We start from the raw sequence: 26,315 nt of genomic DNA, 5'->3' as shown, positions 1-26,315 counted from the left end.
TACAGTAAATCCACAGCTCCCAGTAGACAAGTTTTCCCTGTTCTCTCCCTCTCTCTCTCTCTCTCTCTCAACTTGTAGGACAGAAAAATTGAGAGGGAAAGGGAAACAGAGAAATTGAAAGGGAGAAAGGAGGGGGCTGAGGGAGTGGCATACTCAGTTGAGCACACAGTTATAGTGCACAAGGACCCTGGTTCAAGTCCCCACTTGCAGGGGAGAAGCTTCATGAGAGGTGAAGGTCTGTAGGTACCTCTCTTTCTCTCTTCCTATTTCCTCCTTCCACTTCAGTTTCTCTCTGTCTTTATCCAATAAATTAATAACTGATGTTAAAAAAAAAAAGGCAAGTGGAGACAGGTCTGGAACCCATATACTTGCACATGGTGACATGTGTGCTCAGCTGGGTGTACCACTGTCTGAACCCAGAATTGGCTTCTTGTTCTCAAAAATGGGAATATTTTCCTGGCCCTGTCACTCCATGGGGGGACTGAAAACCAACAGCAACCTAAAAGTTGAGGTGGGAGTTTCACCTTGTCTGCTAATTTTAAGCCATTTCTAAAAATTTGTGGTTAACAGCAGTTTACAAGATTGTAAGATTATAAAGTATAATTGCATGCTGCACCTACCACCAAAGTTCTGTGCCCCTGTATTCCCAATGATAATCACCATAGGTCTCACAAAGCCGTAAGAGTTTATTTACTTCTGGATTTTGTTTTATTTTGTTTTGCAAATTCATGTGTTCCAGTTCTCTAGATTTCACATATGAGTGAAACCATTCAATAGCTGTCTTTTACCTCCTTACTTACTTTGTTAAGCATTTCCATCAATTGTGTCCTAAAGGATGCAAAATCATCTTTTTGGCAGAGTAGTATTCCATGGAATATAAACCCTATAACTTCTTTTCTTTTTCTCTTCCTTTCTTTCTTTCTCCCTTTTTCTTTCTCTCTTTCTTCCTTTCTTGCACTAAGAATCCACTGTGCAGTGATAAGGCTTTAGACTCTCAAGCATGAGATCCCGAGTTCAATTCCCAGCAGTACCTGTGCCAGAGTGCTGTCTGGTTCTTTCTCCTCCTATCTTTCTCATAAATAAAATAAAAATCTTAAAAAAAAAAAAAAAGAATCCACTGCTCCTGGCAGCCTTTTTTTCCCCCTTTTTTAAATTTTATTTTATTCAGTAGCACAGAAATAAATTGAGAAGGAAAAGGGAGAGAGAGGGAGACAAAAAGATAGACACCTGTAGACTGTCTTCATTGCTTGTGAAGTGTTACCCCTGCAGGTGGGGCATAGGAGCTCAAACCTATGTCCTTGTATATAGCACTATGTGTGTTTAACCCACTGCACTACCACCAGCCCCAACCCTGTAACTTCTTTATCTAGTCATCTGTTAATAAACATTTATGCTGCTTTCAGTCCCTAGAAATCGTGAGTGATACAGCTGTGAACATCACCTTCTTTTAAGTGTGTGTGGCTCTAGGCATTTGGACAAGTTCCTGAATGTATTTGTACCTCATTTGACTACCCCCCCCCCAGGAAAAAAAGTGGTTGGAGAAGGATAATAGCTGCTCTCCCCATTTCTGTAAATTGTGAATGGAAAGGTCCTAGTGAAACACAATCTGAGACCTGTGAAGAGAAAACATGAAAACCTGGTTTCAAGGTTTTTCCAGGGGGCCATTTTAAGTGAACTGAGCCAAAATGGTCTCCTGTGGCTGCTAGTGTCTAGAGAAAGGACTGGGCATGTCAGTTTAGTCCCTAGATGGTGGTGTATTGGGAGGGGTTGCTGGGCTGGCATCTGGAAGGGGGGTGTCCACTCAGATGGGTGCTGCTCTCAGTGCCTGCCAGCCTCAGCAAGACAAGTGCCTCTTGGGGCCTCTTCCTTGACAAATGAAAAAATAATGCCCTTGAGCGGGAGTGAAACTGAGCTATCTAAGGAAAACACTGTGAGCAAACACCCAGAGATTGAGGGGAACCATCTGATTAGAGCTGCTCCCCTTGGGAACCTGGAGCAAGGCGGCCTTCTGTCCTGAGTCTGCGGCTTCCCTACAGGCCAGTGGCTGAGGCCATGTCCACCACTACCTGCCAAGTGGTGGGCTTTCTCCTGGCCATTGTGGGGCTGGCAGGCTGCATCACCGCCACGGGGATGGACATGTGGAGCACACAGGACTTATACGACAATCCTGTCACCTCCGTATTCCAGTACGAAGGGCTCTGGCGGAGCTGCGTGAGGCAGAGCTCAGGCTTCACGGAGTGCAGGCCCTACTTCACCATTCTGGGCCTTCCAGGTAGGCTCCCTATGGTGGGCCCTAGCCAGGTGAGCACAGGCAAGGGGCTATGGGCTCGCATTATAGTCACTAGGAACCTCAGAAGCCCAGGCAGGGACTGGCCATGTTCCCACTACTGGGCGTGCCCCTGGCAGTACAGACGCAGAGCCAAAGATGTAACAGAAGCTGGCCCAGGATAAACCAGGGCTACAGTCCTGCAGGAGAAATTTAAGATTTATATTCCAGAGGTCTCTCTCCCCTGATTCCACCAGGACCTGAAGTGATGGTCACCAGGAATCTTGTTTTTATACCATCAATGAAAGGGAAGCAAATCTGGAAAATACCAGAGGAAGCCAGGCATGGTTTCACTTCTCTGAGAGAAAAGAGGGATAAAAAGGAAAGACACCTGGAAGTAGTAATAGGTGTAGAGGTGAACTAGAAAGGAAGTGAAGGCAGAACCATTGAAAAAATGGAGAATATATATATAATATAATTTAATAGCAAAATTAATCTCTATAAAATAATCATATATTCATAATAATATATAAACAAAAGATAATGTTTAGAACCTATAGAGAATGACTTTTTTAAAAAAATATTTTATTTACTTATTATTGGGTAGAGGCAGAGAGAGATTGGGGGGTGACAGAGTGGGAAAGAGACAGAGAGACACCTACAGAACTGCTTCACCACTTGTGAAGTTTTCCCCCTGCAGGTGGGGACCAGGGGCTTGAACCTGGTTCCTTGTGGACTGTAATGTGAGCACTTAACCAGGTGTGCCACTGCCTGGCCCCTGAGACTGACTTTTTAAAGGATGATTTTCATTGTGTTGTAAAGGAAATGAAATGAGTTCTCAAAGCACTTTTGGGTTCTAAGGAACATCTCCATTGTCCTACTTTCCTCCTCCCTGGAATTCAAATAGGAGCAAGTCACCTGCACACACAGGCACACAAGAATCTTCTCCTAAAGGAAAGTGGTGGTACATCTCGTATACCATGCATGTTAACATGAACAAGGATCCTGGTCTCCATATGTGGAGGGTGGGGATTTCACGAATTGTGCTACAGCACTGCAGGTGCCTTCCTGACTTTGACTATCTCTCCTTCCCTTTCCCTTTCATTTTCATAAGAAAAAAATGAAGAAAGAAAAAAAGGCAACCAGGAGCAGTGGAGTCATCTAGGTGGGAGTTGTAGTGATAATCCTGGTTGCAAAAGCAAACAAACCAACAACAACAACAACAAATCAGTTAATTCAAAGATGCTTCACATCAGCTTTGTCTTCTGAACATTTTGAGAGCTCTACTTGTATTTTTTTAAAGAGAGAGAGGGAGAAAGAGAGGAAGAAGGAAAGAAAGACAAATAAGAAAGAGTCAATCATTTAATCAATGGCTCTAAGTCAAACACATTATAAATAGGGAGATGGGAATAATATTTTTATACAGTGTTTAAGAGTCTGTGAAATCCCTGGAATTAAATTGTTAAAAAGCAAGGTGACTAATTCATTGTTCCTTTCAGAAAAAATAGACGAATGACACAATAGAACTAGATTTTTGTCTTCATTGTGGAATTCACATTTATTGGGGGACCATGAGGACCAGGATCCCATGCAGAGACCTGCACAAGGAAGCAAGGGAGGTAGAAGCTGACTGGAAGGAAGAAATCCTCCCTGACAGGGGGTTATTCTGTAGAGTGAGGAGAGAGGTAGAAAGGAGGTGATGCAAGACCATGGACTATTGAATTTCTAGTTACATTAAAATTTAATGATTAAATGAGATAAAAATCATATTCAAAACTAAGGCACAACAACCTGTGTACCCAGTACCCTCACTTTCCTAAACAGTCTAACCCCTTCCCTGTTTCTCTCATTTGTCTTTCCTTATCTACCAAGGCTGCCATCTTCCCTGAGTCCTCTCAGAATCTCTCCTCCTCTCCCACTCTGCAGAACGAGAACGTCACCCCACCCACCCCCATCTCCTGTTTTAGGATAATCTCTCTCTCCTCATAAGGGCTCTGATGATCCCCACACCACTCTGGTCATTCCTGCCAATCAGACCCTTTCCTTCTTGCCTCTTCTCATCCCTGTTCCTCTTCTTCTTCTTCTAGCGTTTGCCTTCTCCTTTCCTGGAAGATCTTTGGATTGCCGTCACTGTCCACTTCTGTCTCTCCCCAAGTTCCTGACCATCAAACCCAAATATTCCATTTTGCTACACCTCTCCCTTTTTTTTTCACACCTCTCCCTTTTAATCTCTTTTAATTTGGCATTTACCCTTTCTCTCTCTCTCTCTCTTTTTTTTTTTTTTTTTTGCAGTTTTTGCTCTTTCTTGGTGGCAAAAGTTGAGGCAGAATCTTATAGTCACCCAACTTCTGGTTCTTAGTGCTCATCTCCCTAGAAACTACAATACTCAAACACCTTCCATGTTTCCCTTTCTCAACCTAATTAGGTTTGGACAAGACAACCTACCCTCCCATATTCCTCATCTACCTTCCTGGACCCACCATTTACTAGTTCTGTGCTTTCTGCTGATGCTTCTTATTATTTCCGTACTATGCTCAGAGCTTGTCCTGGAAACCCATTGCTCCTGCTTCCCAAATGCCCTCCTCCACCACCCAAGCTGTCATCTCGGGCTGGGTAGTAGTGTACCTGGTTAAGCGCACACATTCCCAAGCTGCCATCTCACAAACATTTCACTTGCCATCTCCTCCCTGAAGCTTCCTCACATTCCCACATGGAATGGGATCCTACAATTTCCTTTTTTTTTCCTCTCCTTTTTTTATTATTGATTTAATATTGATTTACAATATTGTAAGATAATAGGAGTATAAATCCATACAGTTCCCACCACCAGAATTCTGTGTCCCATCCCCTCCACTGTAAACTGCAGTAGTTCTCCCAAGGTCACTGATATGGGTTGATTCTGTAACTGTCTATTTGTATATATTTGTTTCTCCATTTTTTCAACAGCCCTGCCTTCACTTCCCTTCTAGTTCATCCCTATACCTATTACTACTTCCAGGTGTCTTTCCTTTTTCCCTCTTTTCTCGCAGATAAGCAAAAGTATGCCTGGATTCCCCTGGTCTTTTCCAAATTTGCTTCCATTTTATTGATGGTATAACAATAAGATTCCTGGTGGCAAATACAAGATTCATGTCCTGGTGGAATCAGAGTACAGAGCCCTCTGGTTTACTTTCCCTGTTGTTTATGCTTCAAGGAGTATGGACTCCAGTTCTTTGGAGTGCCGAAGGTAGGAGTTCTGTCTTCTCCAATTGCTTCTCTTCTAGACTGATCCTTCAGTGTCTATAGCATTTTCTTTGTGCTACTCATGAATCTGAAAAGCATTTATTGCACACCTACAGAAAACATGCAACCCCTAAACTGGCCTGGTTAGTAGTTGTAAACCCCACAAGGCACTATGTATCAAGCAGGCAGGGACAATGGTTAGTCAGTAGGAAGAGTCAGGACGAAAAGAAACCAAGGAAAGCACACCTAAGGTGATTCTTCTTGGATTTGAACCTTCTCTTATTCATTTTATTACTTACACTTTTACCCCATTCAGTGTCTGTATTGCTGTAGCTTCACTGATACAAGAATTCTTTCCCTAGTTCCCGACAGACCTGATGTATAACAAATGGTGGGTAAATTAGTTTGGATTTCATAGTCTGAATACAAAAGATTTTGGTGTTTGTGTGAGCTGTGTGAACTAAAACAGGCCAAGTCCCCCATTCCACAGAAGAGTAAACAGAGCCTTTGTGTGACCATTTTGCTATTGTGACTTTACAAATACTGAAACACCTAGTCCATTGTACGCATGAAATATATCCATTCATTTATTCATGCAATCATGTGTTTAACATACTTTCTGCATGCCTACTATGTTAGGAGAACTAGAGGTATTGTTAGAGTAATGTCAGCTGATAAAACAAATAAATCTGAGCATCTTCACTGGCTTAAGCTCAAGAGCTTGAGCCACTGTTCCTCGTCTTGGGTTCCAATGGCTTAAGATAACAAGAACTGCTTCTTACCCACAAAAAGCCCAATATGAGAAGAGAAGCCTTTTCCTGTTGGGGCAGAAGGAAAAAGGATTGGATGATCAGCTTTTAACTGTTCCAGTTTGGAAGTAACTCATGTCACTTCTATTCACAGCCTGTTGAGGGGGATCTCACTGATGACTCTGGGGTTAGAGAAATATAGGACCATTGAACTCAACATATCCACCCTGCTGATTTCAAATCTGCTAGACAGATAATTCCTTGAGTGGCAAGTAGTCACTATCAACGTAAAAGCAAAAGAATATATACCAGGGGCTGAGAGACAGAATAATGGTTATACAAAAATTTTTCATGTCTAAGGCTCTGAGGTCCTAGGTTCAGTCCTCAACACTACCAGAGTTGATCAGCACTCTAGTGAAGGAGGAGGAGGAGGAGGAAGAGGAGAAGAAAGAAGAAGGGGGGAGAGAAGAAAGAGAAGAAGAATGGAGAAGCGTAAGGAAAAAGGAGAAATACCAGTGCCTAATATTCTTTTTTTTTTCTGACAAACTATTAGTAGACATATAAACCTATCAACATATAAACACCATCTGGCTCAAGGTAATGCATAACTTTCCTTTCAGAAGTCAGGTATTTTGTTGGATGAGGTGTCCTAGAAGGAGTTTCTGTGTTGTGAAAATTCTTTGGTACTTAGTATCAAAGGAATGTAAGCATGGGGGAAAAATACAAGAGAAATATAGGAGGGGCCAAAAGAGAGAGGCAGACTCAGTGTTGCTAGGTACTTTTTTGTTTTGTTTTGTTTTTTATTCCCCATAGATGAAAAGAAAGCCCAAAGAGAGAGCAATTAGATGTTGATAATCAAGAAAGGGGTGGGAGACAGGACTCTTTTTCTCACCTCTCTATTTTCAACCAAGGAGCTCAAAGCCTCAGGCATGAAAGTCGTCTGCATAACCTTTATGCTATCTCTCTAGCCCCAATGGGCAAAACTCTTTGACTAGGTTTTAATGAACTCACAGAAGCAACTTCCTCAAATACTGTCTTAAAGTTGGCCATCTTGAATGCCTAGAGTTGCCACAGTGCATGTAGAGCTCCTGGAAACTGATGATCTTTTCTCTGGTAACCTGTAGCCACAGGCCCCTGCTATGTCTGTCTTGCATCTCTCACTTCCCCCTACACCATCCTTGACAGCCCTGAGAGGTTGGGGGAGCTAAATGGGTACTGCTTCTACATTCTGGCTCAGTGTCTTTGGAAAATGGAAATAGTTCCTCACATGGTTACTGAAGCTCAGCCCAGCCCTGCCCTTCTGGGTCACAGAAGCAAGATTCCTCTAGAAAGCAGGGCAGAAATTTCTTGTACCTGAGTTTTAAGAATAGGCGATACAGTAAGACACTGATAATTATGGTCCTGGAAGTCCATGTAGGCTTGAAAGTAGCCAGTCCTCCCTCATGCCCCAGTATGACTACAATGAAAAGTGGTGTGTTGAAAATACAAATATTTGCTCAATGGCTTAATGCTTTGCTTACTGAGGTAAGGAGGTGATTCATCCAGAGGAGGTCAGGTGGTGATTCATCCAGATAGAAAGCATATGTTACCTTATGCAAGGACTTAAGTTCAACCCCAATCCCCACCTGCAGGGGGAAGTTTCATGAGCGATGGGGGAAGTTTCATGAGCGATGGGGGAAGTTTCATGAGCGATGGGGGAAGTTTCATGAGCGATGGAGCAAAGCTATAGGTGCCTCTCCTCTAGCTTTCTCTCCTCTTTACCTGTCTCTCATCCTCTTTGCAAGGAAGGAAGAAAGGAAGGAGGAAGAGAGGGAGAGAGAGAGAAAGGGAGAAGGAGAGATAAGTGGCCACTGGTAATAGTAGAGATCCTTTGACTCACCTATTTGTTATATGCTGATAAGCCTAGGACTCTTACTCAGATTCAAATAAGAGACAGAGCAGGTAAAGGAGGTTGAAAGGCTACCTGCTTAGGGGACTTCTAGAGTCGGGGCTACAGAGCAGCAGCAGCTGTGTTTCTCAACTCTACTCTCCCGGGTCAGCTAGGAAAACCAAAGGAGAACACCTGGAACCACAACAAGACGGGACTAGAATGACTTCAGGAGCCCACCAAATCACCAGTGAGTGCAAACACGTGTGGCTCATGGACAGCGAGGAGCCTAGGGAAAGACTGGGTGTTAACAGTCCAGCGGTTTTCCAATTAAGACATCACCTCTAGTCTGTTTCACCAACAAGAAGAAGGCTGAAGGGAGGAGAGGACTCCCCTAGGACTCACCAGGTGCAACTGTGAGTCTCCATTATTGCTGCCCTCAGAATCTGGAGCAGCAGCGGGGAGGCCCTGTGCTGACACCAGGTGACATAGAACTAACCAGGAAACTCAGGAGAAGATCTATACCCAGATGGCCTAGCAGTGGGGCTCTGAGAGTCACTTTGCATAACCACTGGATTATCTCTGCCACACACTGCTTTATCTCTTGGTCAGGTGTCAGTGATTAAGCTAAGAAGCCCTCTTTTAGTTTAAAAGCCCTCACTGCTCCCATAACCTACAGGGAAGAAAAATAACAAAAGAGGCTTTTAAGCCACTGTGTTCCAACTCAGGGATTAAAATTCTATTGAAACAACTGTCAATTTCCAAAGCTGTGAACACTTTAATACCTTACTTAAACACAAGTCAATCCAGGCAAGAGTGATCAGTAATTTGAAAAGTACTGAGAGAGGGACCACATAACATACTATATAGAATGGTTAAACCAACAAGAAGAAATATTGGAGAAATGAACCAGGGCAAGAGTCCAGCTAAAGCCCCCAAAGGTTGAAGCACAAAATAATGAGGTCAACATGCAAACACTACTTAAGGAAATAATAACAGGAGTGAGTAAAGAGTTTGTCATCAGAAATGCAGAAACAGCAAATGAGACTTTGGAAGAAAATACTAATTATCTCAAGGTTATTAAAGAGCTGAAAGCTGAAATAGCTGAACTAAGAACACAAGTAGCTAAACAAGCTAAAAAAGTATCAGAACAGGGTAACAAAATAGATGAACTCCAGAAAACAGTAGAGGGGAGAGAGAATAGAATCAATGAGGCTGAAGACAGAATTAGCAAGATTGAGGACGAATTAAGGCCCATTATAGCTAATGAAATTGAAACAGTTAACAAAAACTTTCTCAGAAATAAAAGTGTGGACCAGATGGTTTTACAAATGAATTCTACAAAACCTTCAAAGAAGAACTAATGCCTCTACTTTTAAAAGCCTTCCAGAAGATTGAAGACCGGAATACTCCCTTCCAGCTGCTATGAAGACAACATTACTTTGATACCAAGAGCAGACAGGGATACAACCAAAAAAGAAAACTACAGACCAATATCTCTGATGAACACAGATGCTAAAATATTGAACAAAATTGTAGCCAACTGGATACAGCAGTATATTAAAAAGATTGTTCATCATGCTGTGTAGGAAAGTAACCATTGTGAGACACTTCCAGTTTGAGCCCCAGCTCTACCTTTCCATGGATGAGCATCCTTGCTACTTACAAGCTACTTTACCAGTGAGCTCTAATGTCTTCAATTATAAAATGAAAGTAATAATAGTCCCCTACACTGCAGAGAGCTTATATTGATCTAAAAAAGTGTAGGGAGTTGGGTGGTAGTGCCGCGGGTTAAGCGCAGGTGGCACAAAGAACAAGGACCGGCCTAAGGATCCCTGTTTGAGCGCCTGGCTCCCCACCTGCAGGGGAGTCACTTCACAGGCAGTGAAGCAGGTCTGCAAGTGTCTATATTTCTCTCCCCCCTCTGTCTTCCCCTCCTCTCTCCATTTCTCTTTGTCCTATACAACAACTTTGACATCAATAATAACTATAACAATAAAACAACAAGGGCAACAAAAGGAAATAAATAAATGGCATGAGCTGGGCAGTGGCACAAAAAAAAACAAACACTTCTGTATTTCTGTGGAGGGGGTTTCACTGCAGTTAAGTCCCCCCTCAGAGCCTCTTTCATTGGTTCCTAGAAAGGGGGACTCTTGATAAATTAGTCATGTTGAAACTTTTTGACCTTTATAGTAATCTTTTTATTTACACTCAAATCCTATAGTTTGTGCTATTATAAGTCTCTTGGATAAAAGGTAAAATTTAGTAGAACGCAGGCCTTGTATGCATGACGTCCCAGCTTCTAATCCCCAAGCAGTGTTCTCACCTCTCACTCAAAAATGTTTTCTAAGAGAAAAAATATAGTGATCTTGGCATATCCATTAATGATCTTTTTTTATTATATGGTATAAACAATATGTTTTCTTAAGGTAGACATAATTATATGAAGCACTGACTGAACTGATGTGGAAAGACTGGTGAGTGACTGAGGGAGACAGCATAATGATTAGGCAAAAGGATTTTATTCCTGAGTCTCCTATGTCCAAGATTCAACCCCCAGCACCACCAGAAGCCAGAGCTGAGCAGTGCTCTGGCAAAAAAATAAATAAATCTGTAAAGTAGAGATGTTTGCATTGTAAGTCAAAGCAACACAGGTTTACAAACTCTCTATCAGTCAGTTTTAATGTCTCCTTAGTCCACTTCCCTTCCCTGGACCATAAATCATCACTTAAGTAAAGTAATGAAGTGAGACAGCTCCAACTGCCAATAATTTTTCATTCAATAAGCAGTGTGCTCATATCAAGCCAGGATCCTAACTGATGACTTGCATTTCCTGCAATTCTTCATCTCCTTAAAACATTGAGGTTGATGGTTTATGGATTTTGTAAAAAAAAAAAAAAAAAAAAAAAAATGATTGATGCTGGTTTGCTGCACTTGCTTAGTATGGCTAAACTGGAACCTGCAGACAGTGTTAAACTGTGTTTGTTCATGTGTTTCTTGCCCTTCATCCATCCCCCAGCCATGTTGCAGGCTGTGCGAGCTCTAATGATTGTGGGCATTGTCCTGGGTGCCATCGGCCTTCTGGTGTCCATCTTTGCCCTGAAGTGCATTCGCATTGGCAGCATGGAGGACTCAGCCAAAGCCAACATGACACTGACCTCTGGGATCATGTTTATCATTGCAGGTAAGAAGCCAGGAGTCTGTGATTCACACTCTCAGGTGAACTTCTATAAGTGTCAGAACAAAGCATTCTGGGAGAGGAAAACAAAGCTTCTCCCCCATTGAGCATGGTTCAGACATACTTCAGACCTTTTTATTTTCTTATTTATTTATTGCTACCAGGGCTGTTTCTGGGACTCGATGCCAATACTATGAATCTATAGCTCCTGGCAGCCATTTTTTTCTTTTTCTATTATACTTGATGGGAAAGAGAGAAATTGAGGTGGAGGAGGGGAAATAGAGAACAAGAAAGATAGACACCTATAGACTTGCCTCACAGCTACCTACATGTGGGTAGCTGGGGTAATGCTTGTGCTTAACCAAGTGCACCACTGCCTGGTCCTCTTCAGAGCTTTTATTACTTGGATGCAAGATCAGAGGTTGAAAGCCCATTGTTCTCTACAGAACTATTACAAAAGCTAAGGACTCTCTTAGATGCCACCCTAGCCTTATTCTTTTTTTTTTTTTTATTATTTAAGAAAGGATTAATTAACAAAGCCATAGGGTAGGAGGGGTACAATTCCACACAATTCCCACCACCCAATCTCCATATCCCATCCCCTCCCCTGATAGCTTTCCCATTCTCTATCCCTCTGGGAGCATGGACCCAGGGTCATTGTGGGTTGCAGAAGGTGGAAGGTCTGGCTTCTGTAATGGCTTCCCCGCTGAACATGGGCGTTGACTGGTTGGTCCATACTCCCAGTCTGCCTCTCTCTTTCCCTAGTAGGATGGGTCTCTGGGGAAGCGGAGCTCCAGGACACATTGGTGGGGTCTTCAGTCTAGGGAAGCCTGGCTGGCATCCTGATGACATCTGGAACCTGGTGACTGAAAAGAGAGTTAACATACGAAGCCAAACAATTTGTTGAGCAATCATGGACCCAAAGCTTGGAATAGTGGAGAGGAAGTGTTAGAGGGTACTCACTGCAAACTCTAGTGTACTTCTGCTTTCAGGTATATAATTTGCAGTAGTTTACGGATACGTGTGAACATATGCTCTCTCTCACAGAAACTGGTGTATATCTAGGTTTTGGGACTTTGTTAGAAAGTGAACCACCTGAGATGTAATTAGAGTATACTATGAAAGGAAAGGTCTCACCCGAGTAATGAAGCTGAAGGGTTGTCATTCCACACGTGAAGTCTCTGGACACAGTCTGAAGTGAAGCATGTTGAGGTGGCAATCGTTGTGTTGGTTAGGGTGTGATCGGCAGATGCAATATTATTTGATATGGATTGGGAGAGGCATATGGGAAAGTGGGCCCTATCCAAGGGTTCCAGGACTGGGGGAAGTAGAGGCTCTATAGTGGAGATGTGAGGTTCCTGCTGTCTTAGGGTTCAAAAAGACAATCGATAGTTAATATTATCATCACATTATTTGGTAATTGAGTTAACTTTGAAAAGTCCTTTTGTTATGGTTTGCTGTACAGTATCCAGTATCTTGTATATAGCTGTGCTATTGGTTGCTTCTGATCTACTTGGTCTAGGCTTTTGAGAGAGTCTGCATATCAATTACACAGCCTATATATTGAAAAGATTCAGTTTGTGTTTTGAAAAACTTCGAGACATACAATTAATTTTCCCCCTCTCCTATTAATTAACTAGTGATTTATATGACTACATTTTACTAGGAGTGTACATAAACACCATTCCCACCACCAAAAGACTGTGACCCATCCCTCCCACCCACTCCCACCCCCCACTGGCCCAGGAAGCTGCATGTCTACCCCTCACCATAGGGTTTTTACTTTGGTGTCCTAACCCCCCAGCCTTATTCTGAGAGAGTCTCCATCCTCAGATAATTAATCATATGACTCCATCCCCAGAACATTATTTAAGTAAGCCTTTTAAAATGATTGTTAAGTAGGAGCTCTTGACATCAAGGAACTAGTCTCAAAATATTTGCACTATTAACATTTGCTCTCTCCAGATGCATGGAAACATTCTTCATGTGCACATGCAAATCTTTCCACAGTGAGATAAGAGATTCTAAGGCCCTAGCATGGAGCCTAGGACATCATTAGTCAATACCCGTGTTGGTCATTCTGTTAAAGGAATGGACAATCTTGCAGTCTGCTCTCATCTAAAATAATTTAAGCTTATGTTAGTTCAGAAGCACTTTGATCCTTTTAATGCTCATTCTGGAGCTTCCTTTTTCTTGGCTTACAGGTCTTTGTGCCATTGCTGGAGTGTCAGTGTTTGCCAACATGCTGGTAACCAACTTTTGGATGTCCACAGCCAACATGTATGGCAGCATGGGTGGGATGGTGCAGACTGTTCAGACCAGGTAATTCCTGCCCCCTACTCTAGGTCTCGGTACTTCTTGTGAATATTGTGAAAAAAAAATCCAATTAAGCGTGTATGCCCAATGTGACTGTCAGTGACTGAAATAGCAAAAGTTTATCAGAGGCAGCCATGCCATTATTGCAAATGAGTAGCAATTGTAAAATCATAAGCTTCATTTCAGTAAAATATCCTTGGTGATATGATTCGAGGCTGATCTGACACTTGCCATGAAATACAGTGACATTTCACAACACTTATCAAATACTCTTAGGTGGGCCACATGTTGGTGGTGATGAAATGGATATAGTTAGCCCAGGCATGAAAATGAGCATTTACCTGCTCCTCCAGTCTGTGATGAGAGCTTGGCTAGGGGCAGGTGAAAGCTTTACTAGAAATCATCCAGGCGCAGTCTGGAGGAGAGAAACCATGCCCTCCCCCATTCATTCATTAACTTATTTTTTAATTTTTTTTTACTTATTTATTGCCATGAGAGAGGAGAGAGAGGGAGAAAGAGAACCAGAACATCACTCTGGCACATGCAATGCCAGAAATCAAACTCAGAGTCTTGTGCTTGAGATTCCAAAGCTTTATCTACTGTGTCACCTCCTGGACTAACTCATTCATTCTCAGATGTAATGAGCCCCTGCTGTGGGCCAGGAACAGGCCTGAACACTGAGGATAAAGACAAGATCCTGGTTCTAACTGAGGTTGGGGGATAAAGGTAGATATTTATGGAGATGTAAGAGCATTTCTAAAACCTGTGTTCACCTCACCACTTCAAAGGGACAGTAACTCAGCAAGCAGGAGCAGCACATTCCAAAGCAAAAGGTTGCAGCAGTCTTGTGGGAAAGTGATGTAAATAGCATGTGCCTCAGTGACCGCTCATCTCTGGAGAGGATTCACTTGATGTTTCTCCAGTGGTGTCAACAGGGGTTATAGACAAGGAGTGAGGAAATGGTAAACCCATTATTCCTCCCTTCCCTGAAACCTTAGTCCTGGCTCATGTTACACACATAGGACTGTTGTTGGAATAAAGGTTTTAGCTTATGATTTCAAATATATGAGTCATTCCTGGTGTTCTGCACACAGAAGACAAAGCAGAACCTCTTGGGACAGGCGCCCACTGAGCTGAGTTGGGTTGAGCCTCCCTTTCTGCAGGGCTTCAGGAGAGGAAGGTCAGGTTATCAGGCCACACTGAAATGCTTACTGATATCCCAACAATCTGGGGTCACTGACAGTTTGAGGATGCCTTTCTTCTATCTACGAATATCACTTTGGAATAGGAACTCCTTTATTTGGGGGAGACTTTGTTCTCAAACAATGCTGTAATACTAAAGTAGAGTCCTACCTCAAGCACCCTTCACAGGGGAATGGGAGGGGGCTTAGGTTTGAACACACACCAGGAACAAAAACACTATAAATGTTACTTGTATTGTTCACCCTGTCCCAAATCCAGGGCAGCACTATGCACATAGCAGAAGCTCAGCTGATGCTTATTAAACAGATAAATGAACAAAAGAGTGATTATTTCAGGATTAGGCAGTGCTCACCCAGTTGAGCACACACATTACCATGCACAAGGCCCCAGGTTCAAGTCCCCAGTCCCCACCTGCAGGCAGGAATTTTCATGAGCAGTGAAGCAGTACTTCAGGTGTCTTCCTTCTTTCTCCTTCCCTATCTCTCCCTCTTTTCTGAATGTCTCTCTGTCCTATCAAATAAAGAATGGTCACTTCAACTCAATCCTTCCTGATGATAATGTGCTAGTGGTTGCCAAGATGTTCTTAGGTAGGTGAAAGAAATATTTCTTGACCCACAGTAAAAAGTCAAGAAATTGAAATTCTCTTATAGTAGCAACTTGAGACTGATTCTACCCCTGTTCAACCTAACCTGCTTACCAAACCTTCAAGACACTTCTATTTGCCAGAAAGAGTAAGAGGAATTTCATGCAATGCTTCTCTAAGGTTAGACTCTAGGCAGGAGAAAGGGCCCAAGAATCCCCACAGCAAAGGCTTGGGAGACAGCATACTGATGATGCAAAGAGACTTTCATGCCTAAGCTCTGAGGTCCTAGGTTCAATACACACACACACACACACACACACACACACACACCACCACCACCACCACCACCACCACCACCACCACCATAAACCAGAGCTGAGTAGTATTGTGGTCTCATTCATTTTCTCTGTTTCTCCCTGTATCTCTCTCATAATTTTTTAAAATAAAATAAAAATTCCACTGCTACTTTGCAGACCAGCTTCAGTTTCAGGGTTATCCTTCAGGGCACCTGATTTTTCAGGTTGTGACCCCAGGGAGCATGTGTACAGGTGCAGGCACTGATTTAGGAGTGGAATCCAAAATGGTGGGTAACAGGGATAGGTATGACCTTGGCCATGGTGGAGCTTGGGAAGCCCTGGGCCATGTTCAGTCACACTCTTCTTGTGCAGGTACACCTTCGGGTCTGCTCTGTTCGTGGGCTGGGTTGCTGGAGGCCTCACACTCATCGGAGGTGTGATGATGTGCATCGCCTGCCGGGGCTTGGTGCCAGAGGAAACCAGGTATGTCTACCCTACCCCTACCCTTCACCCCAGGGTGCTCAAGCCTTTGCCCTGTGTCCGCACTGCGCCTGCAAGCACAATAATCCAGTTTAGGAAAGAATTGCCGACCAATGGTTCACTGAACCCTCCCTTTTATGAGGAAGCCAGAGAGCAGGATAGACGTGTTTCATCCTGAGCAGAACTAGATGTGTTCCTGTCTGAGGGCTGGGACAACAGGGGCGGAGACACCACTCTCCTAATTCTCTCTGGCTCCAGCATTCTGAATGGTTTGCAGCTGGGAGTGATCTCGCATCACCCTCCCTCTCCCAGAACCATTTGGCAACATCCAGACACTTTCTTCTTTTGTTTTTCCTTTTTTTCTTTTTGCCACCAAGATTATCTCTGGGACTTTGTGCCTACACAGCGAACCCACTGCTCCTGGAGGCCACTATTTCTTTCTTCCTTCCTTTTTTTCTCTCTTTTTAAAATTTTTAATCATGATAGAGACAGAAATAGGGAGCAAGAAGGGAAATGAGACCGAGAGACACCTGCAACACTTCTTCATTGCTCATGAAGCTTCCCTCTAACAGGTGGTGGTCAGGACCCTGAACCACAGTTCTTACATATGGTAACTTGTTTGCTGGTGCCATCACCAGGCCCAGGAAGACACTTTTGTCATTTGTAGTGGGATCAGAGGTGATAGATGTAGTGGCAGTGAGTGTGAAGGAAGCTGCTAAATACCCCTCAAAAAGAGCAAGACAGGCCACCACAACAAATAAACACCAGGAATCCCTGGCACTAGCTGCTGTATGTTTCTGAGTAGTAGTGGAGCGAGTTGGGAGCCCTGCAGCCCAGTCTGTTGACCTCAGGCAAGTGCTTTTCCCTCTCTGGCCTTTCCTATTTGTCCATAAATGAGCAGCTGAGAGAAAATGAGCAATACTGCCCAAATCATGCTTTCTTATATTTATCTCTATATTTATGTTTTTTACATTTATTTATTTTGCATAAAGACAGAGAGGAATTGAGAGGGAAGGGGAAGATAGTGAGAGATACCTGCAGCTCTACTTCATGGAGCCTCCCCCCTACAGGTGGAGACAAGAGGCTTGAACCCAGGATCTTACACACTGTAATATGTGCACTCTACTAGGTGCACCACTGCCTAGTGCCCAGACATTTCTTTTTACTCTTATTTTTTAATAGACACGGAGAGGTAGAGATCATAGTACCAAAGCTTCCTTCAGTGTAGTAGGGACCAGGTCCAAACCTCAGTGGAGCACATGGAAAAGCAATGCAATATTCAAGTGAGCTATTTCACTGCTCTTCCAGTTCACACTTTCTATGATTCAACTTTTCTGGCTGGGCTTCTTTTGGTTGATTCTCAGAAGGCTCTCACTGCTCCTGACCCAGAAGCTAAGCACAGCCCCTGCCTCAATCCTGATGCCAACAGCCCAGTGTCCCTAAGATGAGGGTGACCAGCTATCTCAGTCTGCCCAGACCAAAAGGCTTCCAAGACATTGAAGTTGGGAGCTAACACTGACACTAGAGAAATGAGGAGTGGTGTCCTCCACCCAGATTCCTTTGTGGTCATGGATGTTTCTTCTCCCACAGCTACAAAGCCGTGTCTTATCATGCCTCTGGTCACAATGTTGGCTACAGGCCTGGGGGCTTCAAGGCCAGCTCTGGCTTTGGGCCTGGTGCCAAGAACAAGAAGATCTATGATGGAGGTGTACACACAGAGGATGAGGTCCAGTCTCACCCTACCAAGTATGACTACGTGTAGTGCTCTAAGATACCACAGCTTGGACAGAAGACGCCTTCCAACAGTGCTCATCAAAAAAAAAAAAGGCATTTTATCTTGAAACCTTATTGTTCTTTTTAATTTTTTTGTTACGTGTTAGGACAAAAAGAAATTGAGAGGGATGAAAGAAGGGATGAGAGGAGGAAGAGAAATACCTGCAGCACTATTTAATCATTCATGAAGCTTACCCGCTGCAGGTGGGGACTGGGGGCTTAAATCTGAGTCCTTACAAATGTAAACATGTGCACTCAACTAGGTGCACCCCCTGCCAGCCCCTAAATCTTTATTGTTGTTGACTCCAAGTTGGAGGTTATAAAAGGTCTATTCCACGTGTATATGGCCAGGTCTATCTCTGAATGTGTCATCACTGACAACTGAACTGTCAGGTATGACTCATGAGACCATAGCTACCAGAGTCACACCTCCTATTACTTTATCTTATTGTGGCTTTGCTAATCTAATGGTAGAATGAGATTTGAGTTCTTATCAGATGTTTTTCATGACTCCCCTTCCTTATTCTAGCCAATAACTCATCAATCTACTGCCCAACTCACTCTCCCCTCACCCCCAAGAAAAATTTCTGAAAGGAGGAGAAAAAGGGTCAATCAAGGGCCTGGCAAGATAGCTCAGCAGGGTAGTCCACTTTTTTTTATTTCTTTATTGGGGAATTAATATTTTACATTCAATAGTAAATACAATAGTTTTTACATGCATAACATTTCCCAGTTTTCCATATAACAATACAACCCCCACTAGGTCCTCTGTCATCCTTTTGGTGGTAATTCACTTCTTCTGTCATGAGCATGACCCAGGTTCCTGCTCAGCCCCCACCACACTGAAGGAAGAATGTCAGTGTTATGGTATCTTTCTATCTCTTTGTCTCTCTATCTGAAAAAATTGATCTGGAGTGATGAAGCCACAGTGATAAGCAAAAAAAAAAAAAAGTTAAGAGATATTTTGATTTTTGCCCCCTCCCAGACACACACTTAGACCTAGCACACACACACACATATACAAACACACAGAAAGAGATGAGATGAGAAATGAGAGTGGGCTTGATTTTTAATAAATACTTATGGAATAAGAGATGATTGGACAGAGTACCTATAGTGTCCTTTGGCCACTAGCTGAGTTTCTGTTGAATGTTACCTGGGCCAAAGGGATTCCAATTTGTGGAAACCTATTCATTCTGCTTGGGGCTGGTGTGTGTAGGGGGGTGGATCTACTAAAATCATCTAGGCTCTGTGAGAATTACCCAAGTCATCACTGCAGATTCTGTCACAGATGAGAAAGTGTCCTAGAAGAAGGGGAAATAAATTTGGGGTCATCAAAATATATCTGGCATTCTAGATGCCATTAGACCACATAGTGTATTAGTGAAACCATGCACAGTCTTGGTGTGCTAGCCTCACTCCTGTGCATAGTCAGAAGGAAACCATAAAGCAATTGCTTTGAAGCAGTCTGTCTGGTGCTCTGTACAGTCATTAGTCTGAATTGCATGGAATGTTCCCTGACCCTGGCTTGCTCCCTTTAAAGTCTCTAGGCTATGAGAGCACAGAATGAGTTGTGTAGCCCATGTAAGAAAGCACATAAGGGAATGAAGCAAGTCTTGGGAAATGAGTTTAAGCCCATCCCGTCAAAAGAAAAGCTTAGAAGCCCAGGCCCCTGAGTTGAGTTCTGTGTTTCCACCTGCAGCATCCACACACATGTGCCATGAGTCACCCCAGCTTCACAGCCACCTCACCTGGCCCTGTGGTCAGGCTAGCAGCTCTGAGAGCTGTTTTTTCCACTAAATTCACTGGGATGGGGTAGATTTTTTTTTTTTAAGTGAGAGCTCTTTGCAGCCACATGTCTTCCCTGTGTTACATCATTATTATAGAACGTCTATTCTAATGTCCTTTCTGGCCACCAGCACCAAAGTTTGGATTATCTTTCCCCACCCTTGCCCCCAGAAACTGAGGTAAAGACAATCTCTCAAAACTACCAAATCAGGGGGCAACATTAGCACTTGGGGGAATCTGACTATTGGGATGTTATTTGGAGAAAAAAAAAAAAACTCATAGGCTTGGAAGGTATCTCACTAGTCAGGGTATGTGTCTTGCTGTGTGCATAGCCTAGGCTTGAGCCCTATCACTTCATGGAAGATATTAAGAACTGGAGGAATTGTCATTGCTATGTTATTTATCTCTCTGTCTCTATTTGATCAGATGTGTAACCAGGAGTGGCGAAACCTAGCTCAATTGTACAAAAAGATCCCACAGCAATAGTGCATACACACATGGGCTTTGAGGAGATAAAGGGGTTGTCAGGTTGGATAGCCATATCTGAATAATGACCAAGTTCATGGTCTGTGGAACAGTGGGGAATTAGGTGCACCAAGAGCCAGAACCATAAATCCTGACACTTGTTACTGAGTCATAAATGGTTTGGGGACCAATCAGATGAGGACATTCATAGAATTCTGTCAACTGAAATGAGATAAAGGATGAACAGAAAAAATAAGTGGAAAAAGGCAGGAAGCTGAGCACCCTAGGATGAGGAGATTGTCAAGGTTCTTGGGGTAGTTTTGAATGTCTCTCTCCCCACCACCTCCACCACAAAGTCCCTGAAGAGTAAAAGACATGGAGGAGTAGTGCCCTGGGTGTTTAATTAGCATATTCTCTAGTCAATAGTTCATTGTTTGACTGTCTTCATGATTGTACTTTGTAAATTTGTGTTACTCTGTCTTATTGTACACACACCCAGGACTGACCTGTATGTTCTGTTACATGAATATTAAAATGCTGTCATCTGACATATGAATGGCTCCTGCTCTTTCTTCTCAGCTTTGGGAAGTGACAGCAGATGTCTCAGCCTCTCACAGCTGAGTGCACCAGCAAGCTAGCTCACATGGATAGCTCACTGGCTTGTTCATAGAGTTGGAGCCCAGTTCAGTGCAGTAGCATCTTTCTTGTCTCTTTATATCGGAAAAAAAAATCTGGAGCAATGATATCCCAGTGATCACAATATATATGTAATAATAATGAGTGGACATAGAGGAAGGAAGGAAGGAGAAAATGGAGGAAGAAAGAAAAAAGGAAGGATGAAAGAAAATCAAAGGAGGAAGGAAAGCAGGTCTAAATCTACTATAAAGAAAAGTTTAAAGTGATTCAAAACAAAGTAATTGCCTAGGGAAAAAAGACTTGTGGTATATTAAGCAATGAGTGCAAAGTTAACTCTTAAAATCTCGATTTTAACAAGCTATCAAACACAAGGAAATCTGCTTTGGTGGACAGGAAGATATTATGAGTGGCAGAGGAGAGTGGGCTAGCTGGTCCTTCTGAGCTGATACAGCAAAGCTCTCTTCACCTCCCTTAAGAGTTTCTAATCCTGAGAGGAATGTGGAGTGCTGACATCTGGGAGGACAGGGACAGTCCCTGCAGTAGTGACAACCAAAAGTTGCCTGAAGATCATTAAGATTGGGTTGAGACCACACCCTATTCAGCCATCACCATAGGTAGGAGCCACCCACACAGCCTGGATTCCAGCAGCTCTTGAGAAGCTTCCCATTCCTTTCTGGTCTCAAGTGGAACCAAAAGAAAACTGCTCAGTCCTCTAGTCTTGTGATTTGGCAAGGTCAGGCCATCCTTGCTATCAAAGCAGCCCTGCTTACCCCTTGTTGCCAACAAAAAGCTTGTTTATTTAGTTCAAAAGGTCAATTTGAATCCTACTCATCCATCCCCCACACCTCCCTCCCCACCCCTGAGGAATCTTTGAAAAGTAAAGTATCAAACTGCCCAGTACACTTGCTGCCCTAAGAGGGACAGTTGCTATGACAACTCTGGAGAAGACAATCAAGTCTGACTGGAGGGGGAAGGAAATACCCATAAAGAGACACAGGACAGCAAACAATCATGACTCTGGACCAGTGTTTTCCCATGTCTTAGGAGTTGAGCCATTACAGAGAAAGAAAGACAGAGAGAGACAAACACAGGTAAGCACAGAGAGAAACACACATGCCCAGCTGTAGACACCAATACACCAGTGCAGAGTATAAGCAGAGTTCAGACTGTGGATAGAGATTTGGGAAAGTTGTCAGTAAGCATCTGTGTCTTTTTATTTTTTTTCATATCACTTTATTGGTGGAAATAATGGTTTACAGGATAGTACTTGACACATGAATACAGTTAATCTCCCCATAATAGATGTCTGCACACTACTCCCACCAATAGTTAAAGTTTCCCTCTACCATCATGCAAGGGGTCCACAGTACCCTCTCAGCTCCCTCCTGCCTCTCCCTCCACCACAGCACTATACAGCACATTAAGTCTGAGTTTCACCCTGTGATTTTCCCATTTTTCCTTGTTTCCTAAGTCACCCCTCACTTTCTAATTTATCTCACTTAGCATTGTTCTTCTCTTTAGCAATCTAGTCTAAGAATACCAAACACCAAATATCCAAAGAGAACTATACACATCTATATTTTCAGAAGTACAATCTCTAACAGCTCTAATTTGAAACAACTCAGATTCCCAGTGACAGATGAGTGGCTTAAGAAAATTGTAGCCTATATATACAATGGAACATTACTCAGCCATAGCAAATGATATCATCTCTTTTGCCTTATCTTGACTGGAACTTGAAGATATCTGTGTCTTCTTAGGGCTGGAAAAGTCCTCCAACTTCTTCTTCTTCTAGCGTTTGCCCTTCTTCCGTAGCCAGTCAACAGTGTCAGGTTGAGCCTGATGTAAAGTTTCGAGACCTCCTTGGAATCTGGAGAGGTGGCAGTCGTTGACTATGTGGGTCATAGTCTGTCTGTAGCCGCAGGGGCAGTTCAGGTCATCTCTGGCTCCCCAGCGATGGAACATAGCGGTTCACCGGCCATGGCCTGTTCGATAGCGACTGAGGAGGGCCCAATCATAACGTGCTAGGTCAAAGCCGGGTTGACGCTTGCAGGGGTCTGTGATGAGGTGTTTGTTCTTTACCTCAGCTGGCTGCCAACTCTGTTTCCAAGAGTCTGGAACAGAGAAGTTCAGTGTAGGTGTAGGGGACCAGATTGGATGACGAGACGTCAAGCGTTGGACAGGGTGGGCGAAGATATCCGCGTATATTGGCAGGTCCGGTCGAGCGTAGACGTGGGAAAGGAACTTAGATGATGCTGCATCCCGACGAATATCTGGCAGGGCGATGTTGCTAAGAACTGGCAGCCATGGAACCAGGGTGGAACGGATGGTTCCAGAAATTATCCTCATGGAGGAATATAATTTGGAATCGACCAAGTGGACATGTGGGCTACGGAACCATACTGGGGCACAGTATTCTGCAGTGGAATAGCATAATGCCAGAGATGATGATCATAGTGTGGAAGTGCTCGTGCCCCATGAGGAGCTGGCCAGTCTTGCAATGATGTTATTCCTCACGCCCACCTTTGCTGCAGTTTTTATGAGATGTTCGTGAAATGACAGGGTGCGATCAAGAGTAATGCCAAGATAGACGGGCTGGGCTTCATGCCGGATTCTCGTATCGTCAAGCTGCACATTAAGCTCACGTGAGGCTGAGGCATGGTGTAGATGGAAAACAGATGATACCGTTTTTGCAGTGCTAGGGATTAGTCACCATTTTTTACAGTAATCAGATATCAGAGACATATCTTTCGTGTTTCCTCGAGGATGTCAAACTTGGATGCCTGAGTTGCACAGCAGATGTCATCGGCGTAGATGAACCTCCTTGAAACAGTTTCTGGAAGGTCATTGATGTAAATATTAAATAGCGTAGGAGCCAGAACAGAGCCCTGGGGGAGGCCACTTGAGACAAGTCTCCATCTGCTAGACTTGTCACCCAGATGCACCCGGAATCTTCTGTTTTGGAGAAGAAACGATATAGTGTTGGCCACCCATTGAGGCAGGCATCTTGAGATCTTGACTAGGAGACCACGGTGCCAGACCGTGTCATAGGCTGCTGTGAGATCAACTATTAGCTCCAATATACAAGACTCATCTCTCCTACCTGCAGAGGGGCACAGCCAATGGTGATTCACTGGGGAGGCTGTATCAGAATAACTCTTATGAGCTGTTGACAATATACATCAAGATATTTTCTTTAATTTCTTTATTGGGGAATTAATGTTTTACATTCGACAGTAAAGGCAATAGTTTGTACATGCATAACATGTCCCAGTTTTCCATATAACAATACAACCCCCACTAGGTCCTCTATCATCCTTCTTGGATCTATATTCTCCCCACCCACCCACTCCAGAGTCTTACTTTGGTGCAATATGCCAATTCTAGCTCAGGTTCTACTTGTGTTTTCTCTTTTGATCTTGTTTTTCAACTTCTGCCTGAAAGTGAGATCATCACATATTCATCCTTCTGTTTCTGACTTATTTCACTTAACATGAATTTTTCAAGGTCCATCCAAGATTTGCTGAAAACGGTGAAGTCACCATTTCTTATAACTGAGTAGTATTCATATATATATATATTACAACTTGCTCAGCCACTCATCTGTTGTTGGACACCTGGATTTCTGCCAGGTTTTGGCCATTACATATTGTGCTGCCAAGAGCATATGTGTACACAGATCTTTTTGGATGGGTGTGTTGGGTTCCTTAGGATATATCCCCAGGAAAGGAATTGCAGGATCATGGGGTAGGTCCATTTCTAGCCTTCTTAAGAGTTCTCCAGACTGTTCTCCACAGAGGTTGGACCAATTTACATTCATACATCAAGATTCTATCTGCCAAAGATGGCAACTTGGAAACAACACCTGGCATAAGCTCCAAAAAAAAAAAAAAAGCACAGCTTACAGCCTGGAATTCTCTGGAGAGGGTAGGATAACTGGTGCATCCATGAAAGGGTGAATAAGGGGTGGTCAGGGTGACACCAAGGGTGTCCTATAACCCACTCTTGGGCTAGCAAACAGGCCTAACAAACAAAAAAAGAAAGGAAAATCTTTGGCTTCTGAACTCACTATCCCCCCACCCCAGGAGGGCTGGCCAGCTGCTCCTAGCAGGCTTCCAGCAGAGCTATTTTCTTTACCAAGATTCCTGGCATAGCAGGGGTGTCAGTCCAAGCCTTTTTCTTTTTACTTTCCTGCTTCTCTCTCTCTCTCTCTTTTTTTTTTAATGCAGTTGGAGTTCTATTTTAGTGACAAAATACCTGACCAATCAGACAGAGTCTCATCCCTGCCTGGGAAGAACTACCCAGAGGTTTTTTTGTTTGTTTCTTTTTATAATTCTTATAATTGGTTGTCTTTGCTCAGTCTGCATGCAGCCAATCTGGAGTGGTCAAAGCTGAAGAATGACTGTTAGGGTTTTTTACTCTATTTTATATTATTATTACTATTATTATATACATGTGTCCCTTTTCCCTCCTCTTCAGGCTGACCAAAATTAACTGCTGTTGCCTTTTACATTGATAGGTGGGTGCCCTATCCATTGTGAGAGAAACTTGCTTCTCTCTCCCTCTTCCCTCCACCCTCCTTTTTTCTCTCCTCCTAGCTAATTAAAAAAAGAAAAAAAAAAAACCTTTTTCCTTTCATTGCTCTTTTTTTCCTTCTTTCTTCTTCTCTTCCTTCTTTTCCTTTCTGAATTCACTGTCACTTGTTTGTGAATTATTTTGTAGAAGAAATCTGACTCAGAGTGAACTGTGTGTGTGTGTGTGTGTGTGTGTGTGTGTGTCTTTTCTACTTTCCTTTCTCCTCTTGCTATTCCTAGAACTTATAGTGGACAGTAGATTTGCATAATTGTCTAACCTTGATTTCCCTTTTTTCTTTTCTTTTTTTCTTTTGGATTTGTTTGCTATTTTTTCTTGGACTGGAGGTGTTGTTTGGCAAACTGGTATTGGTTGAGCTGCATCAATCCTTGCTTCAGTTGCTATTGTAATTTCTGAGGTTTGACTAGTTCTCAAAACACAACAACAGAAGAACAACAGAAGAATACAAGCCACATCAGTTTTTAAAAAATGTTTAAATCAAGAGCAATTAAAATTGCTACCACAATGAATCAGGACAGGAGCTCAGAAGAAACTCCAAATCAGTCAGAAGTAACCATAGATTTAAAAAAAAAAAGTATGCAAGCAAGATTAAACCTAATAATCAACAAAGACAAGAAATAAAGACAACTATGGAGGAAAGGGCTATCAGAATTAGGGAAATGACAAATGAGACACTCAAGGAAAATACTAGCTATCTCAAGGTAATTAGAAACTGAAAGCTGAAATAGCTGATCTAAAACGTCAATTAGCAGAACAAGCTAATACTATAACTTAACTGAAGAAGCTGAGGGAAGGGAAAGCAAATTAACAGAAGCAGAAAACAGAATTAGCCAGACAAAAGATGAGCTAGAGAAAACCAAGAAAGAGGTAAAATAGCTCAAAAAGACATTGAGAGACACT

At 43.0% G+C, this 26,315-nt stretch overlaps 1 protein-coding gene across 1 annotated transcript; it reads left to right on the top strand.

The window, feature by feature from the left end:
• The first annotated feature begins 2,051 nt into the window (after window positions 1-2,051).
• CLDN18 (claudin 18) lies at window positions 2,052-17,932 on the top strand. Its single transcript, XM_007521804.2, has 5 exons — window positions 2,052-2,272; window positions 11,124-11,288; window positions 13,487-13,604; window positions 16,053-16,163; window positions 17,751-17,932. The coding sequence occupies exons 1-5, from the start codon at window positions 2,053-2,055 to the stop codon at window positions 17,920-17,922; spliced, it is 786 nt and encodes a 261-aa protein (XP_007521866.2). The 5' UTR covers window position 2,052; the 3' UTR covers window positions 17,923-17,932.
• The last annotated feature ends 8,383 nt before the right edge of the window (window positions 17,933-26,315 follow it).

The sequence above is a fragment of the Erinaceus europaeus genome, chromosome 1, assembly GCF_950295315.1.
Source record: "Erinaceus europaeus chromosome 1, mEriEur2.1, whole genome shotgun sequence".
NCBI lineage: Eukaryota > Metazoa > Chordata > Mammalia > Eulipotyphla > Erinaceidae > Erinaceus > Erinaceus europaeus.
The sequence above is the reverse complement of the archived record's forward strand: the minus strand, read 5'-3'. Positions and strand labels throughout refer to the sequence as shown.